The sequence below is a fragment of the Asterias amurensis genome, chromosome 19, assembly GCF_032118995.1.
Source record: "Asterias amurensis chromosome 19, ASM3211899v1".
Classification (NCBI taxonomy): Eukaryota; Metazoa; Echinodermata; class Asteroidea; order Forcipulatida; family Asteriidae; genus Asterias; species Asterias amurensis.
In genome coordinates this window covers 187,481-207,904 of record NC_092666.1, presented here as the reverse complement: position 1 = coordinate 207,904, position 20,424 = coordinate 187,481, and the positions used below count along the sequence as shown (strand labels likewise).

Here is a 20,424-nt window from a genome sequence, read left to right as displayed (position 1 = left end):
GTTGTAAGATGTGGGTCTGCCTACGTATTATTATAGAAATACGGCCACGGAGCAGACTGCACGCACGCACTATGGCTGCTGTATAATGGGCGGACGGTCACATAGGACCTGCACGCACGGTGAATCGCATGCGGTACCAACAAAAAATCGTGTCACTTGGCAAAAGCTAAAAGCATACCCTCAAAGTTAAAACTTACCCAAACTTTTTCACGTTTAGCAAATGCTCCTCTGAGTTCGTCACGTCTTTCAGATACCTTCTTCGACTTCCCACTAGCTAGAAAAATTGTTGGGGCGGCGTCGTGTTTAAGAATGGCTCTTCTCGTCATGTCAAATGAGTTGTGTATCCAGGATTCGAAGCACGACGACGGCTCTAAGTGTTCGCTGCAGCGCTGAAAAAGACGTCGGACCGGACCACTTTGCTCTAGTTAATCTGACTTTCGCAGCCCACAACCGCCTATACTTGGGATCTGCAGGAAAAAGATGAAGACTGACCCCATCTTTAGTTGTTTTGCTGCATCCAGCAGCAATACACCTGGTCGGCATTGCCGGAAAAATGCCAGAAAAAAAAACCTTTTTCGCAGCGTACAAACTCAGTCACGTCTTAGAATTACATGTACTTTTGCACGTGTGTTTATCTACGCATCGAGGGGGGTCTATGTTTGATCGAGGCAAAGTCTTCCTTTTCCTATGTCACAAAAGGGGTAGGTGGAGTCAACCCCCCAGTCACTTAATTAATTTTTTTAAAATATAAATCGTGACAAACAATGACTCAAAAAATTGTTTTATTGTTAATAAACATATACTCTTATGTTTAAAAGAAAAAAAATCCTATTTCCAGGTGCCTTTAAAGGGTCTAAACGGTACTTTTTGTAGGACAAGAAACACAATGTCCACAAACTTATTACATTAAAAAAACACAATGTCCACAAACTTATTACATTAAAAAAACACAATGTCCACAGATTTACATTAAACTTACACAGTTTGAAGATAATGATAGTAGAAAGCTTCCCGGAAAATATTACTTGCTGAGCCTGAGGTACGGTAGTGCTTGGAAAAAAAAATGTAATGAAAATTATTTTAGCATGTAAAAACGTATTTTTATTACATTGTTTTACTCATTTCTCGAAAACTACAGCACCTCAGCAACTAATATTTCAAAGGAAGCTTTCAACTATTATTATCTTCAAACGGTGTAAATTTAATGTAAATCTGTGGACATTGTGTTCGACCTTGTTATAAAAAGTACCCAAATCAAAAAACAATATTATTAATAAGGCTTTATGAGAAATAAAAATACATGCGTCTCTGACAGATGTGTTTATTAAAAAATAAGCCACTCATGTACATGTAGGCCTACCTATACTTTCCAACAATTTTTAAACGCATCAAACATCAACCCACTGTTGCTAATAACGTTGTTTGTTCCATTTAACCCTGTACCATTGGTGGTACAGTACATGTACATGTACATGTCATCCCACACACACTGCAGAACGTGATGTATACACGCAGAAATTGCAACATTTTCAACAATGATGCAAAACGTATCTTGCTAATTTTGTAAACTATGTGACACTATCTTAGAACAAATTGTTCACAAGAAGAAAGTGAATACATTACTGATTCTTTAAATATAATTTTGCCAGTTAAGCCTTTAAAAGAGCACATGAAATTACCATTTAAGAATAGTATGTTTTCAGAGTTGCGAACTTTGTGAAACATCAACGGCTGTTTTGCTGTAAACGAACATTCCATTGGTGAAAGTTCTGAAGCAACACAATTGTTAGAACTTAAAGCAGTTTGGTCGACTCAGGATGTACATTTGCCAAATCTGTTTGTACTATAAAGCAATCGGCCGTCAACAAAAGAGCCCTCACGTGCGGCTGAATCGGGTTCATTTTTAGGAATTTTTCCTTACAAAATTAACCAAATTGGACGTACAACCCCTCAAAATAACAAGGCAAATGTTTTCTAAAAGTGAAATAAGTGAGAGGATGTAGGAGTAGTTATTAAAGACCACTAAAATTACCGTTTCTATTTAGTTTGTATGGAGTTCAAGATATATGATAACATATAAAATTGGATGTTTTATCAGGGAACTTCGTCACGCTGGGCAGATGTTGACCAGAAAGTTTACATGACAATTAATTGAAATGAGAATAAACTAAAAATTAATGAGGCCGACGCTCAGTTACTCCCCAAAAGCAGTGGTAAAAACAGTAGATTAGATATCTGTTGCACAGCATATTCCAAAAAATTCGCTTTATTTGGTGCTCTGACAACTTTGTATGCGTCGTTGGACGTACGCTCAATAAATCACGATGAATGAGGCCTTAGATTCTAAAATTGTGTCAACGATGTTGGAAACAAAGCAACAAATCATTCAACCTATTATTGCAACCAATAATTAAATGTATTTATTTTCAATAAAATTTTGCAGAAAATTGACTTTGTTAAAGTGTACTGAGCCGCCCTACAAACTGGCGCGTTCAATTTTTTATCTGTTTACCAGAACTTCTTTCTTTTCAGTCACATAAACTCCGTGGCTATTAATTAGTTGCTGTGACTATGAGTTTGTTTTAAAGGAGGGTACCACTTTCATACAAGCCTTAGTCGGACATCTCCTCTGCTATTACTTAGACTTAGGGGCTCCTGCGTCGTCCGACGCATGAGGCAGTCAACGCTCTCCAGGCAGATCGGTCTGCAGTCAGTGACCTGACGTCGCTCCAGCCTCTATTGACCCTATGAAGGTCCTGCTGGATGGTCTGGTGCCAGTTCATTTTAGGTCGGCCTCTCCTCCTCCTTCCCGGCGGGTTCCACCACAGGACTTGATTGGCAAGTCTCGAAGGGGGGAGCCGCGAAACATGGCCCAGCCAGTTCATGCGCCGCCCACAGATTGTATTGGACACTGGAGTTTGTTGTGATCGATCTCTGACCTCCTCATTGCGGACAAAGTCACTCCACTTAATGCCCAAGATCTTCCTTAGGCATCTTGAGTCGAATGCATCAAGTTCCTTCTCTTGACTTGATTTTAAGTACCAAGTTTCGCAGCCATAGAGTAAAGTAGATAGCACGTTGGAATTGTAGAAGCGAAGCTTAGTTTGAAGAGAGAACTTCTTGCTTGTCCAGATCTTATTAAGCTGGTTGAAGGCTGCGGAGGCTTTACCTATTCTGCAGCTGATTTCATGATCCATTGATCCCTGGCTGTTGATGAAACTTCCAAGGTAGGTAAAGTCATCCACTACATCAACTTTATCTTCCCCAACGAGAATGTCAGGTGTTGTCTGGTGATCACCTGAAAGCATGATTTTCGTTTTCTTTCTGCTGATCATAAGACCCAGTCTAGCTGAGGCATTACTGATGGAGTCCATTACAGTCTGGAGACCCTGGGTACTGTCGGACAATGCTGCGATATCATCAGCAAAATCAAGGTCGGACAGTTTGGCTCCTCTAGTCCAAACGATTCCATGGTCCTTCGTAGCTTTCTTCAGAACCCAATCAATGGCCACAGCGAATAGAATAGGAGACAGGATACAGCCTTGGCGCACACCAGTTAGTACCTGGAACCAGTCACTGAGACCGTCTTCGGTCCGAACACGGCAGCGGGAGTTGTCATAGATGTTTCCGATCGCTTTAACTATCCTCTCCGGAATGCCATATGAAAGGAGTATTCCCCACAAGGAAGGCCTGTGAATACTGTCAAAGGCCTTACTGAAGTCAATAAAACTGACTGCAAGAGGCACCTGAAACTCCTGGCTCTTCTCGATGATGGGACGGAGAGTAAAGATTTGCTCTGCACAGGAGCGTTTCGGTCTGAAACCTGCCTGTTCCTCACGTAGCCCATTATCTACGGTGATTATTGTTGAGGGGGAGACCAGAGACCGTCTTGCGAGCCTTCAGTCGAGTAAATCCGCGGCTATCGGTGACTATGGATTTGTTGTGTAGGGAACCAAATACCACCGCTGATTCCAAATTCATCGTGTTAATTGTCTGATTGGCTCTTTGACAAAGACCGCCTGACTTGTCGGCAATGTGACGACACTTGACTATTATCCGCGTGTATTTGAACTATACCCAATGTGCTCAACACAATAAAATAAGTGTGTCATTATAGCACAGTGTACGTGCTACATGTTTTAGTCGACTAAGTAATTATCCTTACTGTCATCTTAAGCGGGGAAATACTTAGTGCAGTGAATAAAATTAATACAATGACAAAAGCAGTAAAAGAGGCGAAAAATCAACGATAATGCGTAGGCCCGCTCGACCAACACTAAAATATCACGAAAAAACCTATATATCATGCCAAAGTACCATCATTGCCAAGTATACCCATCCCAAATATTAAAGCTCAGTTCCAGAAACAAACACCAATTCATTTAGTTGGAGAACACAAGAGAGAAGGTGAAGGGGGGGGGGGCGATGTTTCACAACTATGTTGTGCACGCTCAACATTATCGAAAGTCAACAATAACAAATGACAAATATTGCATACCGATCATAAATACAATTTCTAATCCAATCCTACAAAACGATTATTTCCTGTAAGAATACCTCCCTTACCCCATCACATTACCTTTCACAATATTTGTATATACTAGAATCCGCCTCATCTAGCGGGCGCGCGGCACCCTGCTAGTCGTATATTATTGGGGATCCACAAGCAATGGTGAAAAAAATGGCACGTTAACAATAAATTGCCCTTTCACTTTTGTGCGCAGGCCAATTAAAATCGAATAATAGTAATTAGCTAGTGTTCACTCATGTGGGACAGCTAAGGATTGATTTGGTAGAAATTAAAAGTTAGGACCTTGGTCCACCAATACTTAGTGCCAGATTTTTGTAAACTTAAAAAAAAATCCATTTTGGATACATTTTTGTAAATGTATACTTTTTTTTTTAAACATCTTGCATTGTAATGTCCACTCGAGCGGCCTAAAGTCCTCGCTGCAGCTAATGAGTATTATAACACACCTCTTGCTTGTTCTGTATTCTGGTTGGCTGAGACACGGTTACATGGGATGAACTAATTGCGCGCGCGTGTTTTTTGGGAACTATAGTTCGGAGCGGGAACTGGTCTTTAAAAATAGTGCCCGGTTACAGCACCCTCTCTCTTGACTTGAACCGTGAACAGCATGCTACAAAACTTCCTTTCTTTTCCAGATTTCTGTTCTTATTTCACATTTAAGACAGAGGTGTGTTATAAAACACATATTGACTTGCATAATTCGGTAACAAGTGTACGTCTATTCCCCCTCAGGCCTGTGAGTGATCAGAAGAAGGGCCTATTTCCTTCGGCCTTGGGAAATAGGTCATTCTTCTGGTCACTCTTAGTCTCTCGGGGGGAATAGATGTACACTAGTTTTCTCATTGCCAGTCAATATGTGTATAATAATAACCGACACAATAAAGAAATAAATACCTTAAAGCAATCAGTCTCCGATATAAATAATGATTTATTCTGATTCCTTATTCTCTCTTGTCGATTAACTCCTTTTTATGATTCTATTTTATTCCTTCTTTTTGTTTTACAATAATCAAAGTACTGACCTGTTCTTTGGATCTGCTCCTTCCTCCACCTCGCCAAATTACTTCTAAAAACGCAGCCTAAAAAAGCCTACTGCCCTGGCGTGTGGTCAGCCACATGCTGTCCATGTGATCCCCACGCGGGGATCACGCGTTGTGCACACACCGATCATGTGCCCGGCGCCGCTGGCAAAAACTATGTCGGTTGTGCCCCCATGCAACTGTTTCGCCACAATATGTTTCTGATAAGTCAATAAGGATCTTAAGAGTCAGTTCAGGTAAATAATTGACATACTTGCTCACGGTCAAAAAATTAATTTGTTTAATACTTTCTGGGTGGAAGGGCCTTGGGGTGCAAGTAAACAAAATTGCATTTTCAATTCCGTATACAGCCCGTTGCCATGGTTACGGCTCATTTTGTTTTTTGCCCATTTTGGGCTGATTTTGGGGTCTGAAAAACCGGTTTTTAGCTCATTTTACAACTCCACCCCACCAAAATGCTAAATTATTTCAAAAAACCTAGTATATCACTACAAAGGATCATCCTTGGCCTTCCTTGAGAACAAAAAATTATTGCTCCAAATATCACCCTTGTGCCATTTTTGCATCGTTTATTATAGTATGTTTTTAGAACTTGCAAAATCGCCATTTTTACCCTATTTTTGGACCCCAAAATGTCAACTTGCCAGGGGTCTCAGAAAATGTTCCTTTCGGCTGTGGTTAGGGCCAACATTGGTATTCTCATATCTGGTGAGAAAAACTTGGGCAATTGTATCCTTTGTGACAGTTCTGCCTCAAAACTAGACTTTCTTCCCAAAAACGTGAAAAAAAAAGCTTTTTAAGGGTCTTTTTAAATAATATTGACATATGTGTCCACGGTGAAAAAAAAGGAATATTTTTTCTTATACTTTGTGGATGGTAGGGACCTGGGGTCCAAATAAACAAAATTTACATTTCAAATCACTATATAATAAATTGCCATGGTAACAGTTCATTTGTGTTTAGGCCACTTTAAGCCGATTTGGGGGTCTGAAAAACTTTTTTTTAGTTAATATTTACAACTCCACCCCACCAAAAAAAACAAATATTTCATAAAACCTTTTACATCACTACAAAGTATCATAAAGTCCAAAAATTATTGCTATAACAGTCACCCTTGTGCTATGCTTAGAACGTGCATTAGAGTATGTTTTTCGAACTTGCAAAATCAACATTTTTACCATATTTTTTGCCCTCAAAATTTCATTTTTTTCAGGGGTCTCAGAATATTTTCCTTTCGGTTTTGATTAGGGCCCAAAAAAAAACAAAAAAAACTTGGGCAATTGTATCCTGATGTAACAGTGTTGTCTCAAAAGTAGACCCTTTTCCCCCAAAACATGGAGAAATGCATTTTGAAATATTTGTTTCATTTTGAATTTATACATGTAACAGAAAGAAGTAATAATTCCATCAATCTGGCAGCTTTTCATATAAGCACTCTGTAGGCTTAGTGCATTACCCAACATTGATCAGGACTTGTTGTTGACCGAAATCTTAGAATGTACCCCACATTGGCCCCGCCCCACTCATACTTCTTGACATTGCATAAAACAAAGTTTTGTGAACAGCGCCTCTTTTTTGAAAGTCACATTTTTTAATTCCCCTTGCACATCAAGAAAGTTTGTGCTGTCTTAATTTTTATTGGTTCTCAGAATATTTCCCATTTGGTTGTGATTGGGCTATCATTGTGGTTATCATGTCTGCTGGGCCGAAACACTTTGGTTTATTGTAACTGTTGTGACACTTCTGCATCAAACATGGTAATTTTTTCTTAAAACAAAAAAAATGCATTTTGAAGATAACCCTTAGTTTGAATTGATAAAACACAAAAACGAGCATGATCGTTAAACACTGTTTCCATGCTCTTTAAAGTAACAAGTACAACATTTTTATTTTTAAGCCACAACCATGCTTTGCCACTGAGAGTTCTTGTTTTGTCATGACTACTTTACCGTTGTCCAGGTATGATTCACATTGCAAGAAGAGAAGTAGTGCGATGAGCATTCTTTACAAGTTGTCTATACATGGCCTTATAACAGTCTAACTGGTCCCCTGCCTGCTACCAAACTAAACATTTTCATCCCCATCAGAACAAAGAGGCGCTAAAAGTGCGCAAATACTGTCTCCAAAGTATCTAAATTGCCATTCACCTGTCGTAGCCTCCTGTAAGCAGTTCCCCCACCCATGGTGGAGTTCCTTTCAATTGTACTGTTGCAAACAATAACAGAGTTGGTTTATTTAACGTGATAAATAATTCAGCAGGTAATGTTTGACAATGTTTTTTGTTGATCGTTCTCAGAGACATATATACCAAATATGAATTAGTAAGATAGTGAATGGAAAAAATAATCAAACTAGGATGAACGTGCATTAGAGTATGTTTTTCGAACTTGCAAAATCGCCATTTTTACCCTATTTTTGGACCCCAAAATGTCAACTTGCCAGGGGTCTCAGAAAATGTTCCTTTCGGCTGTGGTTAGGGCCAACATTGGTATTCTCATATCTGGTGAGAAAAACTTGGGCAATTGTATCCTTTGTGACAGTTCTGCCTCAAAACTAGACTTTCTTCCCAAAAACGTGAAAAAAAAAGCTTTTTAAGGGTCTTTTTAAATAATATTGACATATGTGTCCACGGTGAAAAAAAAGGAATATTTTTTCTTATACTTTGTGGATGGTAGGGACCTGGGGTCCAAATAAACAAAATTTACATTTCAAATCACTATATAATAAATTGCCATGGTAACAGTTCATTTGTGTTTAGGCCACTTTAAGCCGATTTGGGGGTCTGAAAAACTTTTTTTTAGTTAATATTTACAACTCCACCCCACCAAAAAAAACAAATATTTCATAAAACCTTTTACATCACTACAAAGTATCATAAAGTCCAAAAATTATTGCTATAACAGTCACCCTTGTGCTATGCTTAGAACGTGCATTAGAGTATGTTTTTCGAACTTGCAAAATCAACATTTTTACCATATTTTTTGCCCTCAAAATTTCATTTTTTTCAGGGGTCTCAGAATATTTTCCTTTCGGTTTGATTAGGGCCCAAAAAAAAACAAAAAAAACTTGGGCAATTGTATCCTGATGTAACAGTGTTGTCTCAAAAGTAGACCCTTTTCCCCCAAAACATGGAGAAATGCATTTTGAAATATTTGTTTCATTTTGAATTTATACATGTAACAGAAAGAAGTAATAATTCCATCAATCTGGCAGCTTTTCATATAAGCACTCTGTAGGCTTAGTGCATTACCCAACATTGATCAGGACTTGTTGTTGACCGAAATCTTAGAATGTACCCCACATTGGCCCCGCCCCACTCATACTTCTTGACATTGCATAAAACAAAGTTTTGTGAACAGCGCCTCTTTTTTGAAAGTCACATTTTTTAATTCCCCTTGCACATCAAGAAAGTTTGTGCTGTCTTAATTTTTATTGGTTCTCAGAATATTTCCCATTTGGTTGTGATTGGGCTATCATTGTGGTTATCATGTCTGCTGGGCCGAAACACTTTGGTTTATTGTAACTGTTGTGACACTTCTGCATCAAACATGGTAATTTTTTCTTAAAACAAAAAAAATGCATTTTGAAGATAACCCTTAGTTTGAATTGATAAAACACAAAAACGAGCATGATCGTTAAACACTGTTTCCATGCTCTTTAAAGTAACAAGTACAACATTTTTATTTTTAAGCCACAACCATGCTTTGCCACTGAGAGTTCTTGTTTTGTCATGACTACTTTACCGTTGTCCAGGTATGATTCACATTGCAAGAAGAGAAGTAGTGCGATGAGCATTCTTTACAAGTTGTCTATACATGGCCTTATAACAGTCTAACTGGTCCCCTGCCTGCTACCAAACTAAACATTTTCATCCCCATCAGAACAAAGAGGCGCTAAAAGTGCGCAAATACTGTCTCCAAAGTATCTAAATTGCCATTCACCTGTCGTAGCCTCCTGTAAGCAGTTCCCCCACCCATGGTGGAGTTCCTTTCAATTGTACTGTTGCAAACAATAACAGAGTTGGTTTATTTAACGTGATAAATAATTCAGCAGGTAATGTTTGACAATGTTTTTTGTTGATCGTTCTCAGAGACATATATACCAAATATGAATTAGTAAGATAGTGAATGGAAAAAATAATCAAACTAGGATGAACGTGCATTAGAGTATGTTTTTCGAACTTGCAAAATCAACATTTTTACCATATTTTTTGCCCTCAAAATTTCATTTTTTTCAGGGGTCTCAGAATATTTTCCTTTCGGTTTTGATTAGGGGCAAAATTTGTATTTTTATTTCTGGTAAGAAAAACTTGGGCAAGTGTATCCTGATGTAACAGTACTGTCTCAAATATATACTTTTTTTCCCAAAACAGAAAAATGCATTTTGAATTGTTTTTTCTTCATATTGAATTTAAAATAAACTATTGTTGCTTGAAAATACATACATTTTTTGTGTTGTCATTATTATGGAAGTGTACTTGTAGGCTTCAGTTTTTTTGTTTTGTTTTTATATTTCTGCTCACCAAGTTGAATGTTGTTACCATGTTAATCATTGTTGACAACAGGGGACAAGTTTAATACACATAAGTGCTAAATTAATCAATTTGAACCACACACCTAATTTTATAAGCCATAGTAAGTTACATTTGTTTGTCTTTCAGAGGGGTGGGTGGTTCAAATTAAATTAATCAATTTGAACCACCCACCCCTCTGAAAGACACAAAATGAAATAATATACATGTACATGTATGCGTAAATTATTATGGCTTATAAAATTATTTGTCACTCCCTCCGGATCATTATAACTAGGAAAATTGTTACGACTGAAGACAAATAAACCAAAGCAAAGCTGCCTAATCCGTTGGTGGATACGAAAATCCTTCCACTGTACTGTACACGAGGGTTTGGAAACGTCCTTCGTGTTGCTGCCATCAAACATGATGTCAGTGGCAGCGGTTGAACGGACAAGATAGTCCTAAGCTCACCACTTGCTGATAATCATCATTGCAGTGTTTTCTGTAAAACAAAACAAAAGAATTCATACAAAATTATTAACAAAAGAATTCATACAAAATTATTAACAACAGATTTGTGGTTTGCATGGTGAAGTGTCGATATTGTATGTGTGTACCTGAAATGCTTTAAAACTATATCCATGCCAGAAGGCAATCATAATCCAAAGTAACAGTTACATACATGTACATGTACATGTATGTAATGAATGCTGTGAGATATTTGTGTAGATGCACATGTGTCAACCACCACGCAGTTACTTGGTGGAGATAAACAACAACATAGCTTATCTACAATATCAGTTTAATTTGATAATGTATGAATTTTGGCAATAAGTTATAAAACGCAAGACAAAATTACCCCTCCCCCACATTTCTACTGACTAGTGCATGTGTTGTTCACATACATGTATTATAACGTGAATGGAGGTAAACAATAAACCTTGTCCACCATGTTCGTTCATGTTTTAATTTAGTCAAGGATATCCTTCAACTATTTTTGGCAGCAGAAATAAACTGATCAAACGAAGCATCATTCAGTATAATTCATGAAACGTTTTGTGGCCTTACCAGTCTGTCTTTGGCCGTCGATCATCAGGGTTTGGCTCATCGTCTTCGGCCTGACGATCATCGTCCCCGGGCTGGTTAACTACATGTACTCGTAACACGTCTTCGGCTTCTCTCTCGTCCGGTGAGCTCCCCTCATCGCTAGAGCCCTCACTTTCCTCTGAAGTGCCTCCCTGAAATGCCTTTTCCTCATCTATACTGTGGTTTTCCCAAGACTCGCTGCCATCGGACATTTTCGCTGTTGTTTTGTGTCGAAAAAATGCAGCCTATAGTGTCCGATGTTATTCCGCATTCAATGTACATGTACAGTATATATAAAAATGCACGCACACGATCGACCTGACACACTGTGTACAGAGCTTCGGTACATGGTGTGACGTCGCACACTGTGTATGAATGGTTCGTGTGTCACCGGCTTTTGCCGAAACTGAGTTTTCTGGGTCGGAGTACGCCGCGCAAATTTGTTGTTTTTTTGCATGAAGGAAAAGGTTTTATTGAATACTACGAAAATATCAGTCCTTATTTTACATTTCTTGAACAAAAATAGTAATATAGGCTATATCAATAATCCGTTATAGTACATCTTTAAATAAATTTACTGTTTGAGCTTGTTTTATGGTGTCCGGAAGACTATTCCATAATTCTGCTGCTGCTGCTGCAAAAGCTCTGGCCCCATAAAATTTAGTAAAAGTCGAGGAACAACCTAAGAGAGACCTGGATTTAGAGCGGAGATTACGAATTGGATGATATTTTTGGATGAGTTAATACAACATTAATACAACTAACCGAAGACGAACCAAAGTGCAAAAAGTAGCGGCTATATGTGGGTCAGGGGCTGCAAAAGTAGAAAGAAAGTACTTTGGGAGGACTCCACTCATAACCGAGGGCAATTGCAGGTCTGAGTACTCAATACCAGCGTTGACCAAAGACAGTGGGATAGCAATTTGGTGATGTCAACGGAATTTTTTTTTTATACCAGACCTTTTCCTGACCTTTGCAAGATTTGTTTTTTGTAAAGCATCAATAAGGTGTACTATCAACATAAAAGCAACTCAATAACACCTTTTCAAAGTATTTAACAGTCACTGCCGGTATAGACAGGTCAAAAGGTCAAGCAAAGTTCACCAATGTATCTATTTTTGTGAAGTATGTAAAGCCCTTTCATATTATGATGTATAGATTGTCAAAATAGCTTATACATGTACATGTATGGTTGAGGAAATATGAACTTATGAAATATTGACGACTGTATAAGAGAGACTAAAACTAAATCGAAAGAAAATGTATTTTGCAACGCCTTGTACGAAGACTATTGTACATAAAGCTTTATCACACTCTAGGGATGAGCACTGGAGTGTGACTCTGCACCGCTTACACTACATGTGGTGTACATGTTAAATGTTTTTTGCACGACCAGTGGGGAATTTACATAGTTCTTTAGGCATGTTAAAGTTTTCAACTTCTAAGACAAGGTCAAAATGGTGATTTCTGATGATGTATTGATTGTAACAATCTCTCAAAAGTTATGATTTTTTAAAATAATACATTTTGAGCGCCCCATAAAGCACGTGGTGTAGTTTCGAGGCGTTCAACATACATTTCCCATTCTGTAAGTTAGTCTTCTCTTCAGTCGGAAATACTTCATAAGTTCATATTTCCTCAACCAAAATAATAAACTTTGAGCTTTCATAACTCAAGATGGATGACGTCATCATAACGCAACTACCATTTTTCCTCTCCTTTTGAACATCTAACTATGTGTGAAGTTTCAAGTTCATACAATCTTTTGAAAGATGCTTCTGTTAGCAGACAAGGGACGTAGAGAAGAAGAAGAAAAGTGTCAATGAACTTTTTTTTAAACGAACAAAAATAAAAGGTGTTCAGGACTGTGGCCCGAACACCTAATAAGAGGTGTTCTGGGCAGTTGGCCCGAACACCTAATAAGAGGTGTTCAGGACTGTGGCTCAAACACCTATAATAAGAGGTGTTCTGGGCTGTTGGCCCGAACACCTAATAAGAGCACCGAACACCCCGACACCTAATAAGAGGTGTTCAGTACTGTGGCTCGAACACCTAATAAGAGGTGTTCTGGGCTGTTGGCCCGAACACCTAATAAGAGGTGTTCTGGGCTGTTGGCCCGAACACCTAATAAGAGGTGTTCAGGACTTTGGCTCGAACACCTAATAAGAGGTGTTCTGGGCTGTTGGCCCGAACACCTAATAAGAGGTGTTCAGTACTGTGGCTCGAACACCTAATAAGAGGTGTTCTGGGCTGTTGGCCCGAACACCTAATAACCATATAATTTTTCTTGTATAAAAACCTATGAACATAAAACACTCTCTTGTGTATATTGGTTTACGGTTTCATTTACTCGCCCCTAATAAAAGTTAATTGATTTTCATTTTCAGAATCTCAGCATTGGAAATCTAGATGTTCCCTTACAGTATGACTTCCTGTTGGAATGGCTTTGAGAAGAGTGCCAGATTGTGTCAGCATCCGTTGTCACATTAAACTGTTAGATTGTGAGACTGATGTAGGATATACAATAAGGGGAAACAGGGGATGGTATGGAGTGTTGAAGGCAGTGGACACTATTGGTAATTGTCAAAGACTAGCCTTCACAGTTGGTGTATCTCAACATATGCATAAAATAACTAACCTGTGAAAATTTTTGCTCAATCGGTCATCGAAGTTGCGAGATAATAAGGAAAGAAAAAAACACCCTTGTCACACGAAGTTGTGTGCGTTTAGATGGTTGGTTTCGAGACCTCAAGTTCTAAATCTGAGGTCTTGAAATCAAATTTGTGGAAAATTACTTCTTTCTCGAAAACTATGGCACTTCAGAGGGAGTCTATTCTCACAATGTTTTATACCATCAACCTCTCCCCATTACTTGTCACCAAGAAAGGTTTTATGCTAATAATTATTTTGAGTAATTACCAATAGTGTCCACTTCCTTTAAACACCAGGTTTTGAAGTTGAGTTAAAGGCCAAAGGTAGAGGGGCAGTTTGGACCCTGTCAAACAGTTTATACAATAAACTGAAAGAATAATATACCGCAATTCATTATTGTTTACATGAGGGGACTGGGCATATTCAAAACCGTTATCAGAATGTTTTGAGGTATTTGCATTTTAAACAATGCAAATTTTCTTGTACAGTTTAATTGCCCTTATGTGTGTTGTGAAAATGGTTGAACTTTCATTAAATATAGATTAACCTGGTCTTGCACAAATCGAAAATGACAAAAAATATCTCAACACAACATTTTTTCTGAAATCTAATTTTCTATTTATACAGAAAAATAGTTTAAAATGTTGTATTTAATAATTTGTAGGCAGTGGACACTATTGGTAATTGTTAAAGACCAGTCTTCTCACTTGGTGTATCTCAACATATGCATAAAATAACAAACCTGTGAAAATTTGGTTGCGAAGTTGCGGGATAATAATGAAAAAAAAGTTAGATGGCTGATTTCGAGACCTCAAATTCTAAATCTGCGGTCTCAAAATCAAATTTGTGGAAAATTACTTCTTTCTCGAAAACTATGTCACTTCAGAGGGAGTCTATTCTCACAATGTTTTATACTATCAACCTCTCCTCATTACTCACCAAGTAAGGTTTTAGGCGAATTATTATTTGAGTAATTACCGATAGTGTCCACTGCCTTTAATTTAACTTAACTTAACTTAATTGCATTAGTAAAGCACCTTAACACTGTTTCAAAGCACTGTACAGTAAAAAAAAAAATATAAAAAAAACACTAGCATCAACATTGAAACTAAAAAACTTGGGTCAAGGATGCTCATTTCGTTGCTGTTTTTACGAACCGACAAATAGCCACTTCAGATGCAAAATGGATTACGAGAAAATCGGGTTTTACGAATCGGGAGTATTGAAACGATAAATTTTAGAGGTTAGTACTCACAATTTCTTGGAAAAATTTCCAGGACAGTTGCAGAGGGTTTACCTTTAGCAGTACATGTGAATATTTGATCAGTACTTTAGTTTAAATTGAGATAATTAAAAGTAATTAACTTTTTCGGTTCATAAAAGCATTTGGCACCTTCTTCTCATGCTGGCTGCACAAAAGTCTTGTGATGCGCTGATGATGAGGGATGACGTTCCATTCTTCATTAAGGAACCTGGTTAGGTCAGCCACAGTTGATGTGTTGGTGGTTCTGGCGCCGACAGCGAGGGCAAGCTGGTCCCATAGATGTTCCATGGGATTCAGGTCTGGACTGTTAGCGGGCCAATCCATCCGGTTCACCCCAACATTGTTCAGGTAGTAAGTCACCAGTCGGGCTCGATAGGGGCGAGCGTTGTCATCTCGAAAGATGGCATTTTGGTCCAAGAGTCTGCAAGTATGGGACGGCAATCGGCTGTAGAATATCGTCTTTCAAATACCCATCAAACAAGATGATTCTCAAGAGATGAGGGTTAATTGTGTCTGATGAGCTCACTGGTGCAAATCTTTGTGTAAACCAATAATAGTTCTGAAAAGCTTGATCGGTTTGATTATTGAGCATTACCTATTGACCATTCACAGACAACGGTAATTTTGGCACATTTGATTTGTGACTTTGCCTCATTGTTATTCGTGTAGCCAAGTTCAGCAACATGTAATCATTGCAACTGTGGTATCATTTTAAAGAGGAACAGTTCAGCCTTGCATTGATATATACCATATTCAAAGAGAGTAATAAATAATAACAAATATACTGGATTGAAAAAAGTTTCCTTACTTTTTGTGAGCAGTTTATATAAAGCATTTTCAATTATTCTTGACTTGCAACCAAGATTCAGTTTATTTTATTTTGTAAACAAGCGTTAACACTTATTCTGTTCATGCAATAAATTTTAAAACAATATCATTAACATTAAATAAAAAGTCATTGAAACATACATGTAATACCTGAACACCAAAGTAGACATTCATTTCAGGTGTTATCATCCAACAGCTGAGATTTTTGTTTGAACATTCTTTAGGCAACAATGCTAAGATTTAATTTAGTTCCTGACCTCCTGATGCATTCGATTATGTGTAACCCAAAATTCATAAGAATGAGTTAATGGTTTTTTTTAAACGTATTTTTAGAATAATACTGTCTAAACAAAATCTCTTCCAACTTGTGTGCATGTAACTTTAATTCTTACAGGTGCCGTGTATACAGTGTACGTTTGGTAATTGGAGCTTGTTTATTGTGTTAATCCTATACAATAAAAAGGTAGTTGCTTTTTGAAATATCACCGACAAACAAGAGTGAATACTTCTACTTCAGAAGGGAATTTTTCACGAGGGAATACACAGTCTGAGAAGCATTAAGACCATAATGCTTATCAGATTTAAATGTTTGAGGATAAAAAGTGATATGGTTTTCCATAACCGTAGTACCTTGAGTGAAAAGTTTCTCAAAATGCATTATAATACTTTCATCTGTACTTTTTACCAAGTAATTTTGTATTGCCATTAAATTTCAGAGTTATTACTAAACGTATACAGACCCTTTAAACGCTAAGCAAGGTGTGATGTCACAATATAAATTATAATGACAATATTTAGATAATACTTAAATTTAGCTTAGCAATTGGAACCTGGAATGTTCGGACTCTCCATCAGACAGACAATCAATCTCATTTTCCTCATCCACTCCATCAAGAAGACTTTGACTGGGAAGCAATGGGAATCTTTGAGACCAACTGAACTGACTCTATTTAAGGAGAGCAAAGAGAGTCGGGAATGGACATGGGAATCCCCTGACAGTAAAACAAAGAAAACAGTTATTTTATAATGAAAAAAACAAACATGATTCAGAAAATGATCTTCAGTGCTTGGTTGTAAAAGTTGATGGAGAGAGTAGAAAGTTTGGGCTAACAATCAACATCAGCAAAACTGTGAGGTCCTAATCACAATCAAGGTAAAAACAAAAGTTTCTGTATCCATAAAGGGAAAACAACTGGATCAGGTCAACAATTTATTAGGGGAGTCATCTCAGTTTCTGGTAGGAATAAAATGACATCAAAAATCGGTTGGACTGGCTATGGGAGCGATACAAAAACTGAATACGGTTTGGAATTCTTATCAAATAGCAACATTAACCAAACTGAAAATAGACAGGGTACTCATGATATCAATAGCCACGTATGGATCAAAGACTCGAACAGGGAAGACAAGTGATGGAAACAGACTGCTAGTCTTCGAGATGACCTGTTTAGGAAATCATTTGGGTTACCACAAGAGAAAGGTTGAATGACACCTCAGTCAGAGATACATTGGTCTACCATTTTGATAATTCCTCATGGGGTAAGTTTTTGTAGAAGTCGACAAGATCTTGTTGGGCAACTTCTGGGCAGGACCATTTGCAAAGACTAAGTACATGTAGATCTCTGTACTTCCCTGCTGACAATTTAGGTCTATTGGAGTACAAGGATTTGGGAAGTTCTGGTTTAAGACAGGGAGTATTCTTATTAGCAGAACGAAGTTTGCGCAAATTTCCCAGTGTAAGAGTTTTAAACTCTTTTTGTGTGTGTGAAGTCTTGAAGCTAATCACATTGTCCAGATCTTTGTGAATTTTTAGTTGTTTTACTTTTGTCCAGTCTGAATCGGGAAAACCAAACAGGCCTCCAAATAATAATTGCAAGTACTGTGGCAAATCACACAGCAAGGGCAAGTGTCCAGCCTATAGAGAAACCTGCTCCAAATGCCAAAAGCGTAACCACTATAGCTTGTCAGTCGTCGGGTAAAGATAGTACCAAACGTCAACCACAGAAATATACACAGAAGCTCCATGTAATGGAAGGAGACGAAAGTGGTAGCGACGAAAGCATTTATACAGTACATTCCAAGCCCAAACAGCAATACTTCGTAGAGCTATTAGTGGAGACACTAACAAGGGATCGGACCGAGACTATCAGCTTTCAGTTAGACTCTGGTGCAACTTGCAGCACCTAGAGAAGTGCTCTCTACACGTAGAGTACAAGCAGGGTTCGCGGATGTACTTGAGTGATACACTGTCAAGCAGCCTTACCAATGCGTCAAGTCAAAGATCAGACACCAGACTATCTGATCTTCTCCATCACCCAGGAGCAAAAGCTTAACATTGAGTTGGAGAATATCGACCCAACCATCTTTGTCACAGATGAGCATCTACTCACAATAAAAAAAGGTAACGCTCGCTGACCAAACCCTGCAAACACTGATGCAGATCATCCAAATAGGATGGCCAGGAGACAAAGCTCAAGTTCCCTTGTGCATCAGAAAGTACTGGCCATACAGAGATGAACTTTCAACACAAAACGGTCTCATCTTTCGTGAAAGCCGTATTGTTATCCCAACAGCTCTTCGTACAGAAATGATAACAAGAGCACATGCATCTCACATGGGCGTGCAGTACACAACCAACACTGCACGGGACATTATGTATTGGCCACATATGCATACAGAACTTGTGGAAGCCGTACAACGCTGCACAATCTCTCAGGAGTCACAACCAGCTCTCCCCAAGGAGCCCCTCATGACACACCCAATACCCAAGACACCTTGGCAGTTAGTCGCGAGTGACTGTTTTGAGGTAAATGGACAAAACTACTGCGTACTAGTAGACCTCTACTCAGACTACATCGACGTGCGCACCCTGGCCAATATGACTTCCACATCGCTAATCAATTAACTAAAACCTGTGTTCGCTGCTCATGGCATTCCTCACACATTGCTCACAGACAATGGACCAAACTATGCGTCACGTGAGTTCACCCAGTTCACAAATGAGTGGGACTTCCAACACACTACCTCAAGTCCTTATCATTTCAAGTCCAATGGAAAAGCAGAGTCCGCAGTTAAAATCGCCAGTTAAAACTCTGTTTATCACTTGATGAAGAGTTTTTCGATAAACTATGTTTATCACTTGATAAACACAGTTTGGGCGATAAACATAGTTTGGGCGATAAACATAGTTTTTCGATAAACAGTGTTTATCAGTTGATAAACAGAGTTTTTCGATAAACAGTGTTTATCACTTGATAAACACTGTTTATCGAATTATTGGGCATCTGGTGTCGGCGTGAAACTATGTTTATCGCCCAAACTATGTTTATCGCCCAAACTGTGTTTATCGCCCAAACTGTGTTTATCACTTGATAAACACTGTTTATCGAATTGTTGGGCATCTGGCGTCGGCGTAAAACTGTGTTTATCAGTCGATAAACATAGTTTTTCGATAAACAGTGTTTATCACTTGATAAACACTGTTTATCAAATTATTGGGCATCTGGCGTCGGCGTGAAACTATGTTTATCGCCCAAACTATGTTTATCGCCCAAACTGTGTTTATCACTTGATAAACACTGTTTATCAAATTATTGGGCATCTGGCGTCGGCGTAAAACTATGTTTATCAGTCGATAGACATAGTTTTTCGATAAACAGTGTTTATCACTTGATAAACACTATTTATCGAATTATTGGGCATCTGGCGTCGGCGTGAAACTGTGTTTATCAGTTGATAAACACAGTTTTTCTCGATAAACAGTGTTTATCAACCGATAAACACTGTTTATCGAATTATTGGGCATCTGGCGTCGTCGTAAAACTGTGTTTATCGACCGATAAACACTGTTTTTTCGATAAACAATGTTTATCACTTGATAAACAGTGTTTATCGAAAAACTCTGTTTATCACCTCGAAAAACTCTGTTTATCGCTCGATAAACATAGTTTTTCGATAAACAGTGTTTATCAGTCGATAAACACTGTTTATCGAAAAACTCTGTTTATCACCTCGAAAAACTGTGTTTATCGCTTGATAAACAAAGTTTTTCGATAAACAGTGTTTATCAGTTGATAAACAATGTTTATCTCGAAAAACAGTGTTTATCGGTCGATAAACTTAGTTTATCGGTGATAAACAGTGTTTATCGAATTATTGGGCATATGGCTTGCCATAGACACTTGTGTGAATGCACCTCAGCTCACATCACAACAGACAACAGAGCCAGCAAGTCCCAGTGTTGCTAGGTCACCCGCAAAGACACAAGATGTGCCTTTCACTCCAACAGATAAACCCAAGAACTGAACACTAATGCTACCACCACCAGGTCCGGTCGCGTTTGCAGACCACCTAAGAGACTCATTGAATCATAAAACTGACTTTGAGTTACCCAAAATCCAGAAGAACTAAAAGGTCAATGCTTGGTTTAAAAAAAAAAAAAAACTACTCACCTGCAGTTATTCTTAAAGTTTATGCTTTGACAGTTGTTTTTGGAACAATTACTTTTCTT

The 20,424-nt window shown here is 38.2% G+C and overlaps 1 protein-coding gene across 2 annotated transcripts in view; it reads left to right on the top strand.

Moving 5' to 3' along the window:
- LOC139951715 (lysosomal alpha-glucosidase-like) overlaps window positions 1-16,516 on the top strand; it is a 232,474-nt gene extending 215,958 nt beyond the window's left edge. The window contains exon 18 of one of the 2 annotated variants that reach the window (XM_071950765.1): window positions 13,558-16,516. In XM_071950765.1, coding sequence (XP_071806866.1) covers window positions 13,558-13,620 — 63 coding nt within the window. In that variant the 3' untranslated portion in view covers window positions 13,621-16,516. The remainder of the gene's footprint in view (window positions 1-13,557) is intronic. The other variant, XM_071950763.1, reaches the window with a different exon arrangement.
- The last annotated feature ends 3,908 nt before the right edge of the window (window positions 16,517-20,424 follow it).